This window comes from Myotis lucifugus, unplaced genomic scaffold, assembly GCF_000147115.1.
Source record: "Myotis lucifugus unplaced genomic scaffold, Myoluc2.0 scaffold_20, whole genome shotgun sequence".
Classification (NCBI taxonomy): Eukaryota; Metazoa; Chordata; class Mammalia; order Chiroptera; family Vespertilionidae; genus Myotis; species Myotis lucifugus.
The window spans coordinates 542,594-563,605 of NW_005871068.1; the positions used below are offsets into that span (position 1 = coordinate 542,594).

General features: G+C 41.9%; 1 protein-coding gene across 1 annotated transcript in view; it reads right to left on the minus strand.

Annotated features, from left to right (window-relative positions):
• Window positions 1-12,677, minus strand: part of SMPX (small muscle protein, X-linked) — a 51,301-nt gene extending 38,624 nt beyond the window's left edge. The window contains exons 1-2 of the mRNA XM_006085614.3: window positions 12,454-12,677; window positions 8,545-8,601 (exon numbers count right to left, since the gene is read on the minus strand). Coding sequence (XP_006085676.1) covers window positions 8,545-8,583 — 39 coding nt within the window. The 5' untranslated portion in view covers window positions 8,584-8,601; window positions 12,454-12,677. The remainder of the gene's footprint in view (window positions 1-8,544; window positions 8,602-12,453) is intronic.
• Between the last annotated feature and the right edge of the window lie 8,335 nt (window positions 12,678-21,012).

Below are 21,012 nucleotides of genomic sequence, written 5' to 3' on the forward strand. Positions count from 1 at the left end.
GCATTAGAAATTGATTTTATTTATGAAATTAGAGGAGGTTAAGATATGGAGATTGGTTAAAATATTTTGGAGACAATCCCCACCCTGCTGAACACAGTGTAAGAATCTGAAGCCTGTAGCTTGCGTCTTCAAAAGCAGAGCTCGAGGACTGATCCCCAAAATAGGCCTGTCTCCAGCCATTGATAATGAGGATTTCCAGTTGGCTGCTGCCAAGTAAGGGCAATAGAATCCCCACCTGCCTCACGTGATCCTTTTATGGAAGGTGGCAGTCCTTAGGAGCACTTAAAGGGACAAGGGCTAAGGCTTCATCCAACTCACAGCCAGACAGTATACATGGTTTTATGCTTGCTTGCTAATAAATGTGTGTTTAACAGATGTCTGTGTTGTGGCAGAGTTGGGTTTGAGACTAGCTTTCATCTTAACCAGGTGGTAAGGTTGTTGGGACAGTAACTACTCCCCCCACACCCATCTACCACAAACTACCTTATTCACCCCCAAACCGCAATATTTAGCCTCGTCATCATAACACCTACATCTTCACAATAAACTTCTGATGTTTGGACTATCTTCATTTTACTGATAAGAAGAAACTGAGCCTCTAAGAGATTAGATTATTTTCTCAAGGTCACGTAAACAGTTCGAGGAAAATCCAGGATTCTAAACAAAAGGGAAGGACGGACATTTTACCCTATCAAACCCTTTCCTAAAGAGCTCTTTCGCTTGACCAAAGCTCGAGCCACTCTAAAATTCTCTAAACTTGTTCTAAAATTGCACGCTTACACTTTGAAAATGGCCTTGGAAAGGGGCACACAAATGGATAATTCAGCATAGTTATCAATGAAAAGGCACATTGAAAAATGAGCCATTAACTCACTGACTTGATACTTTTTCATCTTTAAGGCATCACTTAAGAAACCAAGAACCTAAATGGGTTTTTTGACAGCAAATATTGACAGGATCCAAAGCAGACTAAGAATGTGTCGAGTATCCAATCATTAATGTACAACTAAAGGGAGTGTCAGAGTGCTTGTAAATGGTTAGAGATGATCTATAATAATAAAAGCATAATATGCTAATTAGACCTGACATCCTTCCAGACGACCTTCTGGACAAAGCTGGGGCTACGAGGGAAGCCCGGGTCCCAGATGCCAGAGGGAAGCCGGTGCCAGCAGCTGGGGGAAGGAAGGCCTACTCTTGCACAAATTTCATGCATCGGGCCTCTAGTTTATTAATATAATTGTAGGGCGATGATATTTGAGGGACAAATTATAGACTAAATTATAGCCATAAGAAAAATTCCTTATAACTTGAATTTGATAGAAATATGTAGACTTGTAGCTCTCTGTTTTTATTCCACTAGCTAGACAATAGTACCATATTATTGTCTCTTTCACTGACTTCTGTTGGCAAATAAAATACCTTCTCAATGATTCCATTTTTTCTGTCTATAAATTGGGTATGATATTTACTACTCAAAATGAGTTTTGTATATGAGCTACTTTTTATGAAAGAATAAACAAACACAGAAAAAGTCTAACATTGATGACCTGGAGTTGGTGTAAGGTTGGACTTCCTTCTCTATATCGAGTCTGTATAAATGTAAAGGAGGCAGGGTTTTTTTTTCTTTTGTTTTAATGTTTGTTTTTGTAACACATCTCCTTGGATTTCTTTTCCCTCCTTGAGTTTTGTGCATCTTATTTTTAAATATGCCCCTGATGCAGCAGACCCATGCATCACTTTCCCAAGCTATACATAATTTGTTACATCCTCGAAGTTGGGAATGGAAAAAAATCTACTAGATCATCTTTTGCCAGAACAGGATACAGTTCCCTGATAATAGACCTATCTGATGTGAAATGAATACTACACTTGATCTCACCAGGTGAAGAAAAGCAGAAAGAATTCCCTGTAAGTTAATTCCACTACTCCCTTAATTATTTGTATTGTTCTCCTGCTCGGCTCCAGGCTTTGAGCCCAAGGATTCTGGAAACAATATTCCCTCCACAGCCACTCCTGTGTGACTTACAATGGAACGACGTCTTCTTTCCCCAGTGGTTTGGATTCTGATAGCTGCCAGCCACTGGGTACTGACAATCCCAACCCACTTTTCTTGCCATGGCCATTGTTCTCTTATCTCCCCCTCCCTTTTGGTCCTAACTCTGTCTATCCTCTTAGTGCTGAGGTTTTTGGAGTTTCCTCCCTTTGCACATTTGTTTCAGATGACCCTCCCCCCGACTGATTTTATCTTTAATTTTCAAAGGTCCCCAGCAGCTCCTGCCAGAATCTATAGCCTCCCCCTTGCCATTCTCCGATGGGTGGGCAGAGGAAACAATTTAGGGCTGCCTTTCGTATTTCTTTCTGTGCTTTCCTAGTCATACAGTCACAGTCCTTCTTTGAATCGAGCAGGAAATGGCCTTTTGAGATTTCTAGCATCTTTCACTGAAGACTCAGAAAAAGGTGTGTTTCCTCAATAATTGATTAGAAAATGAGATTCCTATTTGGTATATTAGCCTACATTAAGAGAGACAGACATACGTACCAACTAAAATATAGTGCAGCCTATTTTAAACGAAAATTCTATATTCGTAGAATGCACAACTCCTTCGTCTTCAGGGATTCTTGAAGTGTGGAATGGCTTCAGAATATACAAAACTTTCTGACTCAACTTGAGAAATTCCCACTCAGACACTGTTCTTCACCCATGATGTTTCTTACTAAAAGGTTTTCTTTCTTTTTTTTCTCTGTTCTCAACACTTTTTGTTCTCGTCAATAATTTCCTGAATGACTCAACTGTAGTCTCATCACCCAGGGAAAAGCAAACTTCAAGAATGTCCTCTACAGCTATTAAGATAATGTGCACTATTGGTTGGAGGCAGGTTCTAATTCTGAAGTGTGTGTGAATGTCAACCTCAAAAATGACATCTCTTAGCCAGTATCTGACTGCTTGCCTCATGCCACCAATATGGAGCCCTGGTTAGAGCAGCAAAGATTACCAACTGGAAGTAGCACTAAACCCCTAGAATCAGACTGTTACATTCAAGTTCTGGCTACACTTAGAGTCCAGCATTAGAAATCATAAACAATGCATTATAGTAATTTGCCTAAGGGGGGGAAAAACAATAGATACTGTCAAAGAAAGGGCCTTAACTCTACATGAAAACAAGTGGCAAAGGAAAGGTTTTTTTTTGTTTAAATTTCAATAAAATATTAAAGGAAGGTATGTATTATTATCCTTTTTAGTTTAATCTGTGTATTGGTTTAACTGACCAACCGTGGGTGGTGATAGTCTATTCCTTTGTAATAAGGATTGTCATACCCCTGAAATCTTTTTCACACTGGAAATCCTAGACTGGAAACACATAGAGTCCCTGTCTGTAAATTTTTTTTGGTCAGGCTGTTTTATTCTTCCACGAAATCTTTATGCCCTGGGCAATAGAGAGTAGAAGAGCAATGATAATGGGTGGAGAAGAGAAAGACGTACTAACAGTCAGGACATCAAGATATTCTGTTCTTCACATGGATTGAGTAACAGTGGAAAACTTCCCATAGTAAGAAGCTACGTACTCACTAATGACACAGGACTCATATAATCATTCCTTTAAAATGTACGATAAAGGAGTTAGGTTTAGTTTTACAAGCAGCTTGATTAAGTCAATTAAGCAGAGAGGTGGGGATTCTGTAGCCAGGGTCGTTTCTATTTTGAGACTGTGTTTGTCACTTTGTCACTTTACTTTGTACTTGTCACTCCTAGCCAACTTACATTTAAGATTACTTTAATGAGTGTAGGCTATTAGCTTCTTCACTGAAATGCTGATACTTTCTGAATGTTGCTTGAACTCTTTAAAAGGGTGGACCCAGCATCCATAAAATGGTCATTGTCCTTCATATAGCATTAGTATTTATGATTATCCTTTAGATGGTCTGCACCGACTCCTCTATCCTCACTCTCCGTGCCAAGGTGGGGATGGTAAGTAATGAGGCTAAACAGTGTTGCAGGGTTGATACAAACATGGGCTTTCAGATGAAAAAATTTGAGTTTGGGTCCCGACTGTCCTACTTACAAGCTGTTGATCCCATGAGTTCTTTCACTTCTCTAAACCTTTCATTATAATCCTTAGAAATCCCATTTGCACTGTGCCAAGTACATAGTAAACCCTGAAGGACCTGTTACTATTATTATCATTCTAATAATAAACCTTGGAAGTTATTCTCAAGAAGTTCATAAAGTATTAGAAGCTGGACAGAGGCTTAGAGGTCATTTCTTGAAACACCCTCCCTTTGCAGACTATGAGGACCAGGGGAGTAAAGTTACAGAGCAGCGCTAAGACTAGGGCACAGGACTCTTTTCCATTTAACCATGAAGCTCTCAGAACTGATGGGAGAGGACAAATAATACTCAGCTTACTCTGATGAATGGTGGAGAGAAAGGACAAGTGACGACCAAGAGAACATTGGCTCTGGGTGGCCTGAGGCCCTGGGAAGGCCCATGGTGGTTTTCAAATGAAGTATGTTCAAGAGGAAGGGGAAAGACAGGCAGGTGCTGCCAGTGGCCAGTGTCACTTGGTCTCATTAGAGAAATTCACCAAGCAGATCGCTGATGGCATTAGATTTCCCGGCAGCTCTAGCTTTCCCCACCACCTGTCATGTCAAATTCTTTCATCTGAAGGGATCAGATCCACTATGCCTAGTGTGCTGGCGTTACCTTGGTTGCAAATCCATTCCCATCAACAATGGAGTTTATAACAGTCAGCCTGGAGCATACAGAACCAGGGTCAGCAAACTACAGCCCATGGGCCAAATCCAACCTGCCACCTGTTTTTGTAAGTAAAGTTTCATTGGCGCACAGCCACACCCATTCATTTATGTGTTCCCTATGGCTGCTTTTGTGCTATAATGGGAGAGTTGAGCAGTTGGAACAGAGACCCAATGATCTACAAATCCCAAAATATTTACTTTCTGGTTTTTTTTTTTTTTGGGGGGGGGGGGGTTGGAGAAAAGATTTACCCACATCTGGTATAGATTTTTATCAGCTGCTTTGGAGACAAAGGCCCTCTCTAGGCTATGAAAAGATCAACTGACTTCTTAGGGATATATTTATATCCTTGGCATAAATGACATTTCATTAATGCAACCGAAAAGAAATGTACACTTACATAGAATCCTCTTACAATTCAAAGGCCACCTCTTCTTCAGTATATATGTGAAAGACAACTGAACATCTCCTCTAAGGGTGGCTCTAGTTCTGGCCTCCCTCTTATTCTAGAGCATGGAGCAGATAGAACCAGTTGAAGAGCATGCAAGGCCATTCTTGCATTACTTGGATAGTTACAAAAGCCATCTCTTAAGGAATTTGTGTGCTATAAATCATACATTATTTTGTTTATTTATTACAATAATCTTACTAAACAGTGTGATTGTCCCATTTTACCAAAGGGTAAACTAAGGTCACAGAGTGAGTGAGTGGTCAGGCAGAGATTTATAACCATTTGGCTCCATGTTGTCTGATGCACATAGGTGCAGTAAGTAATTCAGCTACCTAAATGCCTGACTGTTAAAAGTATGGTTGACAGTGGCTAAGATTCGTTCAATCCAGACAACATAAAGATCTAAGTCATTATTTCCAGAAGTTTGCCCTGCAAAATACTAACTTGCAAGTACTCATGAAAATGATCCAATACATTTTAAAAACATTGTACATATTACCACCTTCTTGGGAACCTACGAAGCCATTAGCAAGCTCTGAGAAATTTCACAGTAAAGATCCTATTCAACTCTGCTCAACATAATGTTTCCCAAACACTTTATCATGGAACCCTTTAAGTAACAACATCCCATAAAACTAGATTTCCAAGGAACACACGTTTGGAACTGTTGAACTAGATGATGATTGATGATGATGATGATGATGATTAATAATGGGTAATAGTTATTAATCAATCATAATTAATCAGGCACTGGCCTAAGCATCTATATGTATTAATTCATTTGACACTCACAGCAAACCTATGAGATCAGTACTGTTATTTTCCTCCCACTTGGCAAATGATGAGGTCGAGGCACAAAGAGAATAAACAACTTTCCCAAAAGCACACAGCTAGTAACTTGTGGAAACTATGAGCTCTTCCAACACAGGGATCAGCTATCAATTCATCTTTGCATAGCCTCCACTTAGCATGGTGCCTGGCACAAAGTATGCACCCAGGAAATGACAGTTGTACTGAATTTGAGATAAGATCTTAATAAAAAGGAGAAGCAACTAGAGTGTGTTGAATAGAACATTTAAGATCTTTAAATGTTATTTACACAACCAGGGCGCTCCCTCATCCACTGGAGTTTCTCTTTGTTCCAGACAACACTGTACCCTAGATAATGTCCCTACTCTAAGCCATTTGTATAGCATAACCATTTTCCCATTTTATTTAATGGACCCTACTTTAGGTTAATGCACAAATAGGAAAATATCAGATAGTGCAGATCCTCTTTAACCACAAGAAATAATATTTCATTTGAAGGTGCATTAAATTAGGGTTTTTGTGTGGCATGAAATATATTGAGAGAGGCAATACCACATCCGTAAGGAACCACTCATGGTAGAGTGGATGGACTTTTTTAAATGCAGTATAATAACAGCTATTGAGAGCAGTCAATAGCAACTTTTTTAAATGTTACAAAGCTAAAAATATATCAAGGTCAAAATTATTAGATAAAACACTGGTGAATTTTCAGTGTCGATTTGAGGGAAGCACTAAAGAAGAAAAAATCAACACACTTTCAGCTTTAAAAGGAAGAGAAGCAAAGGCAGCCTGAAAGGGCAATGTTTTTGTGTCCTACAAAATAAAAAGGAAATTTATGTTTAGTGCCTTGGGAGCTTCAAGTGCAGTAATCAAATTGCATGACTCTCACCACTTTAACATAGAGCATTCCTAAATAATTATCATAACGGTTGACACTTAATGAGGGCTTATTTTGCTGTTTTAAGCATCTTCTATGAATAGCCCTAGGAGGTGAGCACCATTATTATCCCCATTTTATAGATGTGGAAATGGAGGCACAGAGGTAAAGTTGTTTTCCCATGATCCCACACCCATACAAAATGGATTAGGGATTCAAACCCCAGTAATCTGGCTTCAGAGCCCATGCCATTAACAGCCGTGCACACTGGGTGAAGAGAAGGTTCAAAGGCCCAAGGAGGCCACAGATCTGGGAGGTAAAATAAATGGCACTACCAATGTCAGGCTATGCCACAGACTCATTAGGTGGACACCAGAGAGCCAAGTGTGGCCATGTGAAGTTGACTCCTTCCTTGCCAATACGCTCTTCCTTGGTGGTTTGTTCTATGACATGTTTCCAGAGGTTGTTGTAGATGTTGCCACTTAAGAGGTCCATCCATTTAAGGCTATGCATTAATCACTGCAGGTAAAGATCTGTCCCTTCACACACCTCTACCACCAGTGTGCACCAGGATTTCTTACCCCACAACCTGGCCACACGCACACCCCTCCGAAGTAACACCACTCGCCTATGAGTATGTTTATGCTGTGATGGTCATCAGACCCCAAATATTCAGGAACTGGTTTGGCTCAGTGGATAGAGCGTCGGTCTGTGGACTGAAGGGTCCCAGGTTTGATTCCAGTCAAGGGCACATGCCCAGGTTGTGGGCTCCATCCCCAGTGTGGGGCGTGCAGGAGGCAGCCGATCCATGATTCGCTCTCATCATTGATGTTTCTATCTCTCTCTCCCTCTCCCTTCCTCTCTGAAATCAATAAAAATATATTTATTGTTTTAAAAAGATGTAATAAAAAAAGCCCAGAAAAAAAGTGTCCAAAAGTTCCTTTAGAGAAAGCACAGATGGTTCCATGCTGATGGAAAGATAGGATTTTACAATAAAGCGTGTGGTCAACATCCCAATGTGGGAGCCATTTGAGAGTTAAACACAGAGCCCTTAAGAGAAGTAACAAGTTGGTAAAAACAAATATTGAACGTTATCTTCATAATTGCATTTGTGTTCCCAAATGCCTGCTTCCCTCTCCCCTTTTTGTGAGCGTGACTGTCAGTTGAAACAACCAAAGAATTCATTTGCTGGGAGGGCTTGTTGAGACATAATAGCAAATGTACTTTAAAAGATAAATACCCAAGCCTTGGGAAGAACACTTGACAAGAAAAGGTTATTATTTACAGAAAGATGTATTTTAAACAGATGGCTCAACAAACTCAATTGGATATTAAAATGGAAATTGAATTTCTTAATTTCTATCAATGAGCCTATCAAAAACGTACACATCAAAAAACATACACACTACATTTTTTGTAGAACAGTTAATTCTCATTCATAAACTTTTATTGTCTTATAATTCAGCACAATTAAAAATAGCTTCTTCCTCTTTCATTGTACCTTATAGTCTTTCTCAAGTGTACCTTAAATGAGTCTTTCTTTTCTTCTTGAAGGTAATCATCGGGGTCAGACCACTGCAAAAAGTCTGGTTTATTAAGCAAACAGGCTAGAAGTCACAGAGCTGATGTTAAAACACAAATATGCCTACTTACCTGGATGGCTCTGACATTGGAAACTGGCTGTTTCGACATATTCACGCAGTCTTATCCCTAAAAAAACAAGTAAGAAACTGTTAGAGGTGGCAGCATTCAGATTCTTGGTCTTGATAAATTAGAACTTAACTCATTATTCAACTGGGCAGTCACCCCTTTCACTGGCCATATATTCTTTCAGTCTCAGTTTCCGAAGTTACTTAGTGACTCTCCTTCCTAAAGCCTCAGGGAGAGGGAACACGAGAGCTCCGGATAAATCATTCAGGAGCAGAAATGCTGAGACGCCTCGGCCCTGATGCTAATGATAGGCTATCAGAAACTTGAAAGGCGCTATCATCTCCTTCCCTGCCCTCCTGCCCCCCCTGCCAAGAGCAGCAAAGCAAAGAGGCTGTGGGAATAAAACACCTTTGTTTGGGGCCTCGGGAGCTTTCTGCTTGAAACTGAACTTTTGATCTGAATGAGTTGTTGCCAGGGCTATGCGTCAGTCAAATGAGAGCGCCTCCTTTCTGTTGAACATCCAAAAAGAAATTGCCTGCATTTCGTTCTTACTACTGTGATGCTCTCTCTGCACGTGTCTGTTCTGCCCAGTGACCTGAGGAAGTAGGCCACATCTCCCCCTGTGTGTACAGAGCCCAGCCTCACCTCTTTTCTTTTAACAAAACAGCCAGAAGGCAAATAGAACTTACATGACCATGTCAGACCCCCAAGACGTAGTAGTGCTTCCTTTCCAAAGGAGTTTTGCTTTCTTTCAGCTCCTGGGACCTGACTATGGTTTAGCGGTCACTATGGATTAATGGGCCAGGGGGCACAGGGAACAGCCCAGCTCTGTACCAGTGTTGTTGTCGCTTGGTCTATTAAATGTCAATGGAACCAAGTGAAAAAGTTAAAAACTCAGTGAATTAAAAGCATGCTGCTTTTTAAACTGAAACTATATAATGGGTTGACTGACTTTCCTCTATTGATTGGTGTAAGTGTATGTGCTAACTGGTGAGGAAACACACCCAGAGAGCAGGGTTGCCATTGGCCACAAATCCTGTGGTAACCTGCACTGCGTCACCCAAAATCTCTGGGTCCATTTCCACTTCCTTACATTTTACCTGCTTCACAGGCTGTGGTAACAAACAAAATGACATGATGTTCCTGAAAATGCCTTGTGAACTATAAAGTCAGCATCTAATATCTGACCTCAGATATTTATTATTTTATTGTCATTGCCTATAGCTAGTGACATTTTAGGACTACAGTATACTAATCTACAGCTTTAGGCACAGCATAAGAATTGATGTAGTGATGCCCCTCAATACTTGATAGCAGGGGTGGGGAACCTCCTTTCTGCCAAGGGCCATTTGGATATTTATAACATCATTCACCTAATGTAATTTATTTAATATAAATGTATGTTGCTATGAAAAAGCTCCTATATTTATTCAATTTTGAATCCCACCTGCGGTTGTCTTGTCAGGGCCAAACCAAATGATTTTGCCAGCCTTATATGGCCTGTGGGCCGGACATTCCCCCCTCCCCCCGCTTTAGTGATAAAAGATCTGAGAATTCTAGGAAAACTTACATTTTTTAAGATCTTCAAAGTCTTACTCTCTACTATATGAAGCAACATAATCACATAATTTTTCAATCTCTAAAATTAGTATATTCAACTATATAGTCTTTGGAGCCACACACATGAAAACAATGAGAGGTTTTTTTAAGTTTCACCTGAATGTTTGGTTATTTAGAGAGATAGCCTCCATGCATAAGGGTCTAGGTAGAATTATTTTCAATTTGGTTAAAAAAAATGGTAAAGCAACAACTAATTAAACAACCAGGAATGCATTTGGCTCTACTATATGCTTCAAATAGGTTGCTGTCTTTCCTGCAATGTCAAAGACTCAATGAAGGATTTTTAATTTTTGGATCTAGGACACAGCTCAATTTCAAAAGGAAAAGCATGGTAGTTTAATTTTTAATGTTTCTATTCTTCAAAAGCCATTAGAAGTCATGCAAAGCAATAATTTGCACAGGACTTTAATATCAGCAGATAGTATTCTTTATGCATATACAACTAATTTTAACTGATATCACTTGGGAACTTTTAAAAATGTCTTGATTTGAAGTGTGGGAATTTGGAATTTCTTTATGTGATTACAATAACAGGTTGAAATGTAAAAAAATCAGGTAATGAATATGCTATTTTATACTGCATTGAATTTTTTAAAAATTAAGCTGATTTTGTTTTTATTTTCACTGAACTGTATTGATTTGTATTTTGTGGACCTCTAAGTTTAACAGATGGCTATCCCTTGCGCCTTATCGCCTACATAACTTTGGTATAATCTCATCTGCATGCAAATTTCTTCTTAACATATATGCCTGCGATAGAGACAGCTCTGAAAAGTTGGTCAGATCCCAGCTCTAATTCCTTGCAAACAGGCTAGATACCATTTGTGTAAATCAGTTCTGCAGCCGCTCCTGCTGTCCTCATTATTCTCGGAGAAATCAGGGCAAAGCACACTGATGAATAAAAATAGACAGTGTTCCCTGGCTGTTTCCCTGGCCCTGCACTCACCTCTGTTAGGGATGCAGAGTGGAGAATACACCTTCCTTCTTTAGCTGCGTGCCTTGTCCGGGACCAAAAACACGAAAGCTCTCCCTTAGATGCACAACTCCACTCACACTGGGGCCACTGCTTTTCATACAAAGAGGTACTCTTTATAGCACTCTGATATTGTATCTCCTGGTGCTGGCTACAATTTGGAAACACGGAAAGTTTGACAAGGCGGGTATTGTCTTTTGCAAAGCCTATATACTATAATGGAAATGCTTGCCAGTTTAGCACAGTTGAGTTTTCCTGGCAGTTCTGCAAAGCATTGAGGAACCTTTAATGGTCTGTATACCGAGTCATGTACCATACCTCTGCTGGTTTTTCATTGGGTAGCACCTAATATATGCCTTCTAAACAAGGCTCTCACTAAAATTTTGTCAACATTAATATCACTAATTTAATAAGAGTGGATTCAGAGGAAAGTAAATCAATATTGCAAAGAAGGGATTTTGTTTGTTCTTTTAAAAGGTCAATTAAATGGCTAAAGTGAAATCCCAAAGGGAATGGTCTTCTGTCTCGCAGCTAAAAATAATTCGGAGAAGGGGGTAGAAAGATGGTCAGCTGTCTGAACTAACTCCTTATTCACTTTGCCTGAAATAATGCTGAGAGGCACTTAGTGTTCCCACATTTCAGAACCTGGTGCCCACAAAGACAGGAGTGTTGACCCCTACCCTGCTGGGTACAGGAAACATTGTGACTAACGTGGGGCTTTCAAAGATGGGTCTGGAGTATTTATCGATCTATACGTTGATAGAATTCTGTCATTGAGGCCCAAGCCTGGCGCTTAGGGAGATGAGAAAAGCATTTTCAACTTGAACTGTGTAACAACTCTGGCAATAATTTGCATTTAGGTAAACCAAAGAGCTAGCTTTTCTCTGCCCCAAATTCTGATAATTTCTAGGCTTACAGCCCAAATCAGTCTGCAGCTGACCGACTGTAACCCTGGCCATAAGAATCAAAATGACATAATATTCAGGGTCACAGTCATCAAACCCGGACCGTGGAAATTTTCTTAATGTCACTATCAATACAAACTACTTTTAGTTCAATATTATTTCAACATCTCTCTCTCTCTCTCTCTCTCTCTCTCTCTCTCTCTCTCTCACACACACACACACACACACACACACACACACACACACAATTTATAAAACAGAAGCAGCAATATCACCCATGAGCAGTGAATTTTCAAGGAAGCTACACGCCCACTGGTTACAAGCCTACAAAGTTATAAGTAGTCACTTCAAGTTAGGTATCAAGGAAATCTCCTTCAGAAAGCTAGGTTGCCCGAGCTTCGTCCTTCTGCTTACCTGCTTCGTGTATTTGTTTACTGCCTAAGGAGAGTCCCAGGCAGCCAGGTGCAAGAATACAAGGCTCCTTAGAAGGTGAAAGGGATGCCTGGTGTCCTCTGAGCTGCGATCTCAATTCCGATGCTTTGCATGTGGCTGAAATAGCTCAAGTGCTCGGTGCCTCACCCGGGATTGAGAGCTGCTCCCGGCTCTGGGCTGGAGGGGAACTCGGTTTAAGGCTAAGTGTTAAAGAGAATTCCTGTCATAGCTCACAGTTGTTCTTCCTAAATATAGAGTTTGATACAAGCCATACGCTGGCTGCCTCCGAAAGGCTTGACCGTGCTGAAAGCAGGGCTCAAATGTCAGCCGGAAGGTGGCTACGGATCTTACTGCCCTCCTAATCTTCCAGGAGATGCTGGCTGCATTTTCTCACGTATTCTGAGGGAGCACAGTGAAGTTTGAAAAGTAGGAAAAGTTTCTATCTTTAGCTTTATTACCTGGAGGCCAGAAGATGAGGAGGGTTCAATAAAAATAGGAGAGAGGCAACATGGCACCCAGCTTTTCAGCAGGGGCACAGACATCTGAGAGTATTTGAATCCTAGCTTGGTCATTTAGGGCCTATTAAAGTTATTTCATAATCAGCACTCCATAAATGGTCACCAAATGATGATAATTATAATATTACGTTGAACTATAAGACATCACCCTTTTTGTAGGTCAAAAATGGTCACAGATCAACTGACTCAAGTAGTTCCAGGGCCCCAAGTCCTTGCTCTCTGCTCTACCGCCTCTACTGGTAGCAATGACTTTGACCTTAGAGTACAGGAGATAACAGACAAAATAAAACAAAGAGGAAATATCGATTTTAAGTATGACAAAGGCCAGGGCCAGGTATGAGGCAAAACACTTTTTGTTAAATATATTTTTATTGATTTCAAAGAGGAAGAGAGAGATAGAAACATTGACAATAGAGAAACATCAGCAATCAGCTGCTTCCTGCATGCCCCACACTGGGGATGGAGCCTGCAACCTGGGAATGTGCCCTGACTGGAAATCAAACCTCGACGACCCTCTGGCTCATAGGTTGATGCTCAAATGGTTGGCCATGCCAGCCAGCAGGCAAAACACTTTTTTAAACAGAACGTTGCCAGATCCTAAGAGACATGCTCCTTAATTTTATTTTAGTTTTTGTTTTCGGAGGTATTTTTATGGGGGGGGGGGGGGCTTGGGCTCATTATTTTTAACATTACTTAATTTTTTTTTTTACTTCTTCAATCTCTGAAATTTCTTTTACAACTTCCCTTCAGAAGAAAGGTTAGACAGAGTGGACACATTTATAATTCATCCATTGGATGAAAATGACTCCATGTCTGAGTCCCTGACCCCATGGTCAAACACTGAACTCTCACCAGAAGCCATCTCCTACCAGTGCTCTCATGTGAAGAAAAGAAGTTTCAATTAGTATGAGAAAGTCAGGTTTCTGTTCCCTGCAGCTGAAATTGGAGCAATTGGCTTGTTTTCAGGTGGGTAAAAAGAATACCAGCTTTCCAATAGCTCAGGAGGTCGGTAGATAATTGTGGTTCATCTCAGTTTGGGATTCACCATTAAGTTCTATTCATGAGCTATTTAAAATAATCATGTCTTTAAAATTTTGTTTAGATAGTATGCTCTGAGATCATATGGCACCAAAAGTAAATTATTTTTATATTGGGGAAGAATATCTAATGAGTACCCTAATATTTCCCCAGATGGTTGGCTAATCCTATATGTTCAGAGCTCTTCACCAGACAATAGGTGACATCACTCCATGGAAGAACAATCATAATGAGCCATGTCTGATTCCTTGCCCTGCACTCAGCCCATAAATTTCGACACAGTCCTTTTGTCCCCAACCATCCCTTAATAGCTACTGGTGTTGCACATTGTCAAGGAAAGTGCTCCTGGTAGCAATGCCTTGTACGTAAGGCTGGCCCAACATGGGCATGGTTGCCTCTGTGGGAAGAACTAAGGTGAGCTGCAACATGAACTAGTTTAAGCCAAGAGGAGGTGTGGCAAACACTATTCATACCTTTCCCAAAATTGCCTCTGCCCACCTGAGTTCTACTGCAGCTGTAGACAGTTCTCAGAACACTGCCAGCTTCATAGCTCAAAAGCCCGAATCTCTCTTCTTCTCCGCACTGGTGCTCTCTCCATCTCCAAGGCAGTTCGCCTGGGTGTGCTGTAGGCAGGACCCATGAGTGCAGGGGAACAGACACCACTAGGGACAAACCTCTGTCAATGGGGATAAAAGTCCATGATAAAACCTCCCTGTTCTCTGGTGGAATGATCCTGAGATATAGTCTACAGTGTCCCGGAGGCCCCATCAGTACTGAGCCCCAGTTGCCCACAGCAGAAACTTACTCATTATTACACTTTATTGGCTTTCTCCTTTCCCTGTCTCACTTGTGTTCTCTGGGATCAGCACCCAAATAGAGCACCTGCAACCAAGTCCTTGTCTCAGTGTCTGGATTTGAGGCAACCAAACCAAGACAAAGGGGTTTATAGGGAAAGTTTCATATTGTGGAAGGAAAGGCAGGGGTGCAAAGGGGCCTCAGAAATAACTAGAACCAAGAACTGACAAATTGATTGCCAAATTGATTTCTCCAACACCGGGTTTAAAAATATTGGAGTTCTGATTGCCCAGGGGATGGGGTGGGCTGATGGGAGTGGGGCCAGCTGAGGGGGGCGGGGGGCGGAAGGGCTGTGTGGGGGGGTTGACCGGCTGCCCCGCCCTCGATCAGGGTGGGAGAGGCCAATCGGGGGTGGGGCCGGCTGGGGGGGGAGGGGCCATGGGAGGTTAGCTAGCAGGCCCCCAAGCCCTGATTGGCCAGTTTACTGGCCGCAGTGCGTGTCATAGCGACCAGTCGTTCCAGTCGTTACGGCAGTCCAATTGCTGGCTTTTTATATAGAGAGATTATATTCCCTATGCTGTACTTACATCCCCATGACTATTCAGTAACTACCAATTTGTACTTCTAAATCCCTACACCTTTTCACCCAGTCCCCCAACCCCCTTCCCATCTGATAGCCATCAGTCTGTTCTCTGTATCTATGAGTCTGTTTCTGTTCTGCTTCTTCACATATAAGTGAAAGCATATGTCATTTGTCTTTGTCTGACTTATTTCACTCAGCACAATACCCTCTAGGTCCATCCATGTTGTTGCAGATGGCAACATTCCATTCTTTTTTTATGGTTGAGTCATATTCCATTATATATATGCACCACTTCTTTTTTTTTTAGGTGTAAAGCTATTCTTTTTTTTTCTTTATTGATTAAGGTATTACAAAAGTGTCCTTATTCCACCATTGTCCCCCCACCCTTCTTCTTTATCCATTCATCTATTGATAGACACTTAGGTTGATTCCATATCTTAGCTGTTGTAAATAATGCTGCAAAAAACATGTGGATGCACTTGTCTTTTTGATTTAGTGTTTTGGGTTCCTTTGGGTAAATACCCAGAAGTGGAATTGCTTGGTCCTTCTTTGTTTTATAAGCTTTGTTTCCACTTTCATGAAATATCTTTTTTCCTTCCCTTTACATTCAATCTGTGTGTCTTTTAATCAGAAGTGAGTCTCTTGTAGATAGTATATTTAAGGGTCTTGTTTTGTTTTCCATTCAGTCACTGTATATCTTTTGGTTGGACTATTTAATCCATTTGCATCAAAAGTAATTGTTGATAGATATGTATTTATTGCCATTTTATTATTCATGTGTTTAATCTTTTTTTTTTCTTAAAGAAGACGATTTAACATTTATTTTAATACTGGTTTGATGGTGATAAACTCTAATACCTTTTCTTGTCTGGGAAACTATCTGTCCTTTGATTCTAAATGATAGCTTTGCTGGATAAAATAATCTTGGTTGTAGGTCCTTGCTTTTCATCACTTTGAATATTTCTTACCAATTCCTTCTGACTTACAAAGTTGAGAAATTAGCTGACAGTCTTATGTGAACACCCTTGTAGGTAACTAACTGCTTTTTTCTTGCTGCTTTTAATATTCTCTGTTTTTAACCTTTGGCATTTTCATTATGATGTGTCTTGGTGTGGAACTCCTTGGGTTCATCTTGTTTGGGATTCTCTGTGCTTCCTGGTCTTGTATGTTTATTTCCTTCACCAGGTTCGGGGAGTTTTCTGTCATTTTTTCAAACAGGTTTTCCATTTCTTGTTCTATCTCTTCTCCTTCTGGCACCCCCATGAGGCAAATATTGGTATCCTTGAAATTGTCCCATAAGTTACTTACACTATCCTGATTTGTTTATTCTTTTTAAATTTGCTGTTCTGATTGGGTGTTTTCTGCTACCCTGTCTCCAAATTTCTTATTGAATTCTCTATTTCATCTTCTCTATTGTTGATTCCCTATAATTTATTCTTCATTTCAGTTAGTATATCCATTTCCAACTGGTTCTTTTTTATGCTTTCCATGTCCTTTTTAAAGCTGTTGAAGTTCTAGGTTCCTTGAGCATCCTTATAACCATTGTTTTGAACTCTATATCTGGTACTTTGCTTGCCTCCATTTCATTTAGTATTTTTTCTTGAGATTTCTCCTAGTCTTTCATTTGGGACCTGTTTCTTTGTCTCCTCATTTTGGCTGCTTCCTTGTGTTTGGTTCTATGTATTAGGTAGAGCTGCTATGTCTCCCAGACTTGTTAGAGTGGCCTTATGTAGATGTCCTATAGGGCCCAGTGGCACAGCCTCCTCAGTCACCTGAGCTGGGCGCGTCATGTGTGCCCCCTGTGTGGGCTGTGTGCAGTGTCCTGTTGCAGTTGATCTTTTTTTGCTGTTGGCATGTCACTGGGGAGGGGATTGACCCTCCCCAGCTGATAACTGGCTACGAGTACAGTGGAGGAACTGCTGTGCATGGGCCAACCCCGTGGAGTAGGACTTGCTTCATTGGGGTTTTGGTGCCCACTGAGTCTGCCCCTTGAGTGTGCCCCTTGTGGGAGAAGTGGGGTGGTGCTTTGACCTGATCTGAAGCTGTCCACCAGTTGCACTAGCTCTGGGGCCTCCCAGAAGGTGCAGGTCAAAGTCAGCTGCCACCTGTGTTCTGCCCTGGCCCACCCAGCATGGGCTACAAAGCTATCTGCAGATGACTGCTATTTGTGGTGGGCTTGGAGGTGCCCTTGAGAGACCAACCTGCAAAAGAAGACTGGCTGTACTAGTGTCAGGCCTGGGGTCATTTAGCGAGAGGTTTGGGGTACACAGATGCCAGATGCTACTTGTTTGAAAGATTTTAGGAAAGTCCACAGCTTGGGTAGGCCTGCAAGCTGGGTGAGGTGGCATCTCGGGGAATCACCAGGGTGGAGCAAACAGTATGAGCTAGGTTGGAGTCTCAGCTATGCTGGCTCTCTGGGGAAGGGGGAAGGCTCATCAAAGGAACAATGGCCTCTGCCAGCACTTCTGTCTAGGAGAAAGCTGCCCCTCCAGCTCTTGCCCTGATGTGTGGGAAAATTCAGTTCCTCCCCATATATCCCTGGTGCCTTTCGAGTTCTACTGCAGTGCTGGAACTCAGAGCAAGTAAGTCCAAGTAAGTATTTGTGTGGGCCCTTTAAGAGGAATGCTGGGCACTCAGCCACAATATCCTTTGGTTTTTATAGCCAGAAGTTATGAGGACTTCTCTTACCACCACTGGAACCCTGGGCTGGGGGTTCTGATATGGGGCTCAGACCCCTTGCTCCTCAGGGGTGATCTCTGCAACCAAGATATTCCTCCCGGTTTTTATCTGCAACATGTGGGTGTGGGACCTGAATGTTCCTCAGCTCTGCCCCTCCTACCTGTCTCCATTTGGCTTCTTGTTCATATCCTTAGTTGTAGGACTTCTGTTTAGCTAGATTTCAGGCTGTTCTGCATAATGGTTGTTTTGTAATTTAGTTGTAATTTTGATGTGGCTGTGGGAGGTTCTGAGTACCGGGTCTACCTACCCCAACATCTTGACCACTCATTAGTCATTTTCTAATGAGTGTTAAAATAGACTATTTTTGCAGGGTTTTGACAGCCTATAAGTGTACTTAGAATTATATTTTCCTGCATTGTCACATGAGAACTCTATAACCTGGCTCTTTTTTAAAAATGAGGCAACCCTACTACTTTGGTGACACATGGTACATGGGGGAGAGTTCTCCTCCAGGATCTGAAACAGTAGCCACCTGGCACATGCACCAGAGATCTAGAATGTAACAGAGATGTCACCATGGCCTGTGTGCCCTTGAACAATATTTTTGCCCAACTAGAATTTTCCCCCAACGTCCAGATTTGTAAAACTGGGGAGAATCACAATTGCACTGTACAGGGCAATTTCTCCAGTTTCCTTTCCCTCTTGCCCTATAAATTTTTTTAAAACTAAACTAGATCTAAATCTATAAACATAAATGAGAGAATAAACTTGTGAACAACTGGGTCCTCCTAGAGAGAAAGAAGAAATAAAATACTAACCTAAAGCATGTCACAGGGGCAATACTGACTTCAGCACACTGTCTCTACTTCCCAACTATTTTTTTCAGGCTCACTCACAATTCGATAGGAGTCATGTGACTGAGTTATAGCTGATAGGATGTAGGCCCAAATACTGTAAGCCAGTGCTACTCAAAGGATGGTCCATACACCAGTGCCCGTTTGCAAACTGTTACCACTTTGCAATGAGCTAATACAGAAATTTAAAAGTAATTAGGGTCTTTTACATCAATTTGACATTGCCCCCACATCCAAGCAGCATTTCCTTTTTCTAGTAATTTATTTTGTTGCATTTTTTGAAAATATATTTTATTGATTTTTTACAGAGAGGAAGGGAGAGGGTTAGAAACATCGATGAGAGAGAAACCGATCAGCCGCCTCCTGCACACTCCCCACTGGGGATGTGCCCGCAACCAAGGTACATGCCCTTGACCGGAATCGAACCTGGGACCCCTGAGTCTGCAGGCCGATGCTCTATCCACTGAGCCAAACCGGTTAGGCTATTTTGTTGCATTTTTATAAAAGTACTGGACTATGATAGATTAACATGTTTTTTAAAACCTCGTCCTCAGAAAATTTGAGAACAACTAATGCACCCCATTCCAGGCTTGACCCTTGAAAACATCCTGTGCAATCCAGATCTTCCTTCCTTCCTATAGTAACCTTAGAAGCCATCAGTCCTAGACTTCATAGCTACAAAATGGAACAGGATTGCTGGACCCACATCAGATTCTGAAAAATAAACATTTACTATGTAAAGCTACAGAAGTATGAGCTTGCCTAGGATTGTTTGACTTACAAGGAATTATTACCCTCACTAGAGGCCCAGTGCACAACATTCATGCACTTGGGGCGGGGGGGGTGGGCAGGAAGGGTCCCTTCAGCCCAGCCTGTGCCCTTTATTTATTTTTTAAAATATATTTTATGGATTTTTTACAGAGAGGAAGAGAGAGGGATAGAGAGTTAGAAACATCGATGAAAGAGAAACATCGATCAGCTGCCTCCCGCATACCTCCCACTGGGGATGTGCCCGCAACCAAGGTACATGCCCTTGACCGGAATCGAACCTGGGACCCTTCAGTCCACAGGCCAATGCTATATCCACTGAGCCAAACCGGTCAGGGCCAGCCTGTGCCCTTTAGCAATCCGGGAGCCCTCGGTGGATGTCCAACTGACAGCTTAGGCCCACAAGCCTAAACTGGTAGTTGGACATCCTTAGTGCTGCGGCGGAGGCGGGAGAGGCTCCCACCACCGCCGAAGTGCTTGCCAGCCGTCAGCCCAGCTTCTGACTGAGCGGTGCTCCCCCTTGGGAGCGCACTGACCACCAGGGGGTAGCTCCTGCATTGAGCGTCTGCCCCCTTGTGGTCAGTGCGCATCATAGCAACCAGTCATTCTGCCGTTCTGTTGATTTGCATATTACCCTTTTATTATATAGGATTCTTGAAATAGGGCCAGTTGGGGCTGGAGGACCCACTTCCAAGATGGCTGCTCCACTCCCATATCTAGCACCTTTTGTCAGGGATGGCTGAAAGACTGGCTCAGTTGGGACTGTCCACCAGAGTGCCTACATGAGGCCTCTCCAGAATGGTAATCTCAGGTTGTTAGCTTCTTACATGGAGATTCAGGTTCCAAGAGGAAGTGATCCAGTAAAAAGAACAGAAACCGCATGTCCTTTTATGCCTAGCCCTGGAAGCACACAGCATCACTCCTGCTGTACTCCATTTGCCAAAGCAGTTACACAAACCTATACGGATTCAAGGGAAGGGACATAGACCTCTCTCTCTGTGGGAAGAGTGCCACAAAATTTCTGGCCATATTTAAAACTACCTCACCATGATTATAATTTAGAGCAGCCACAAGCTGCAGGGACCTGATTTACACAGATGGCAGGGCTGGCCTCTGTAGAAGCAAGGGCAGCTGACGGGTGTGATGGGTGTGACAGGAGGGAGAAAAGGAATGTGGATGCAGAGGTCAGCAGATTGGTCCACTTGCCAGGGGAAGGGTAAGGACGTGCTCTTCTGATTGAGAATAATTTTGCAGTGAAATAAGAAGCAAGGTTGACAGCTGAGAGTGAGATGTGAGGAAGAAGTTT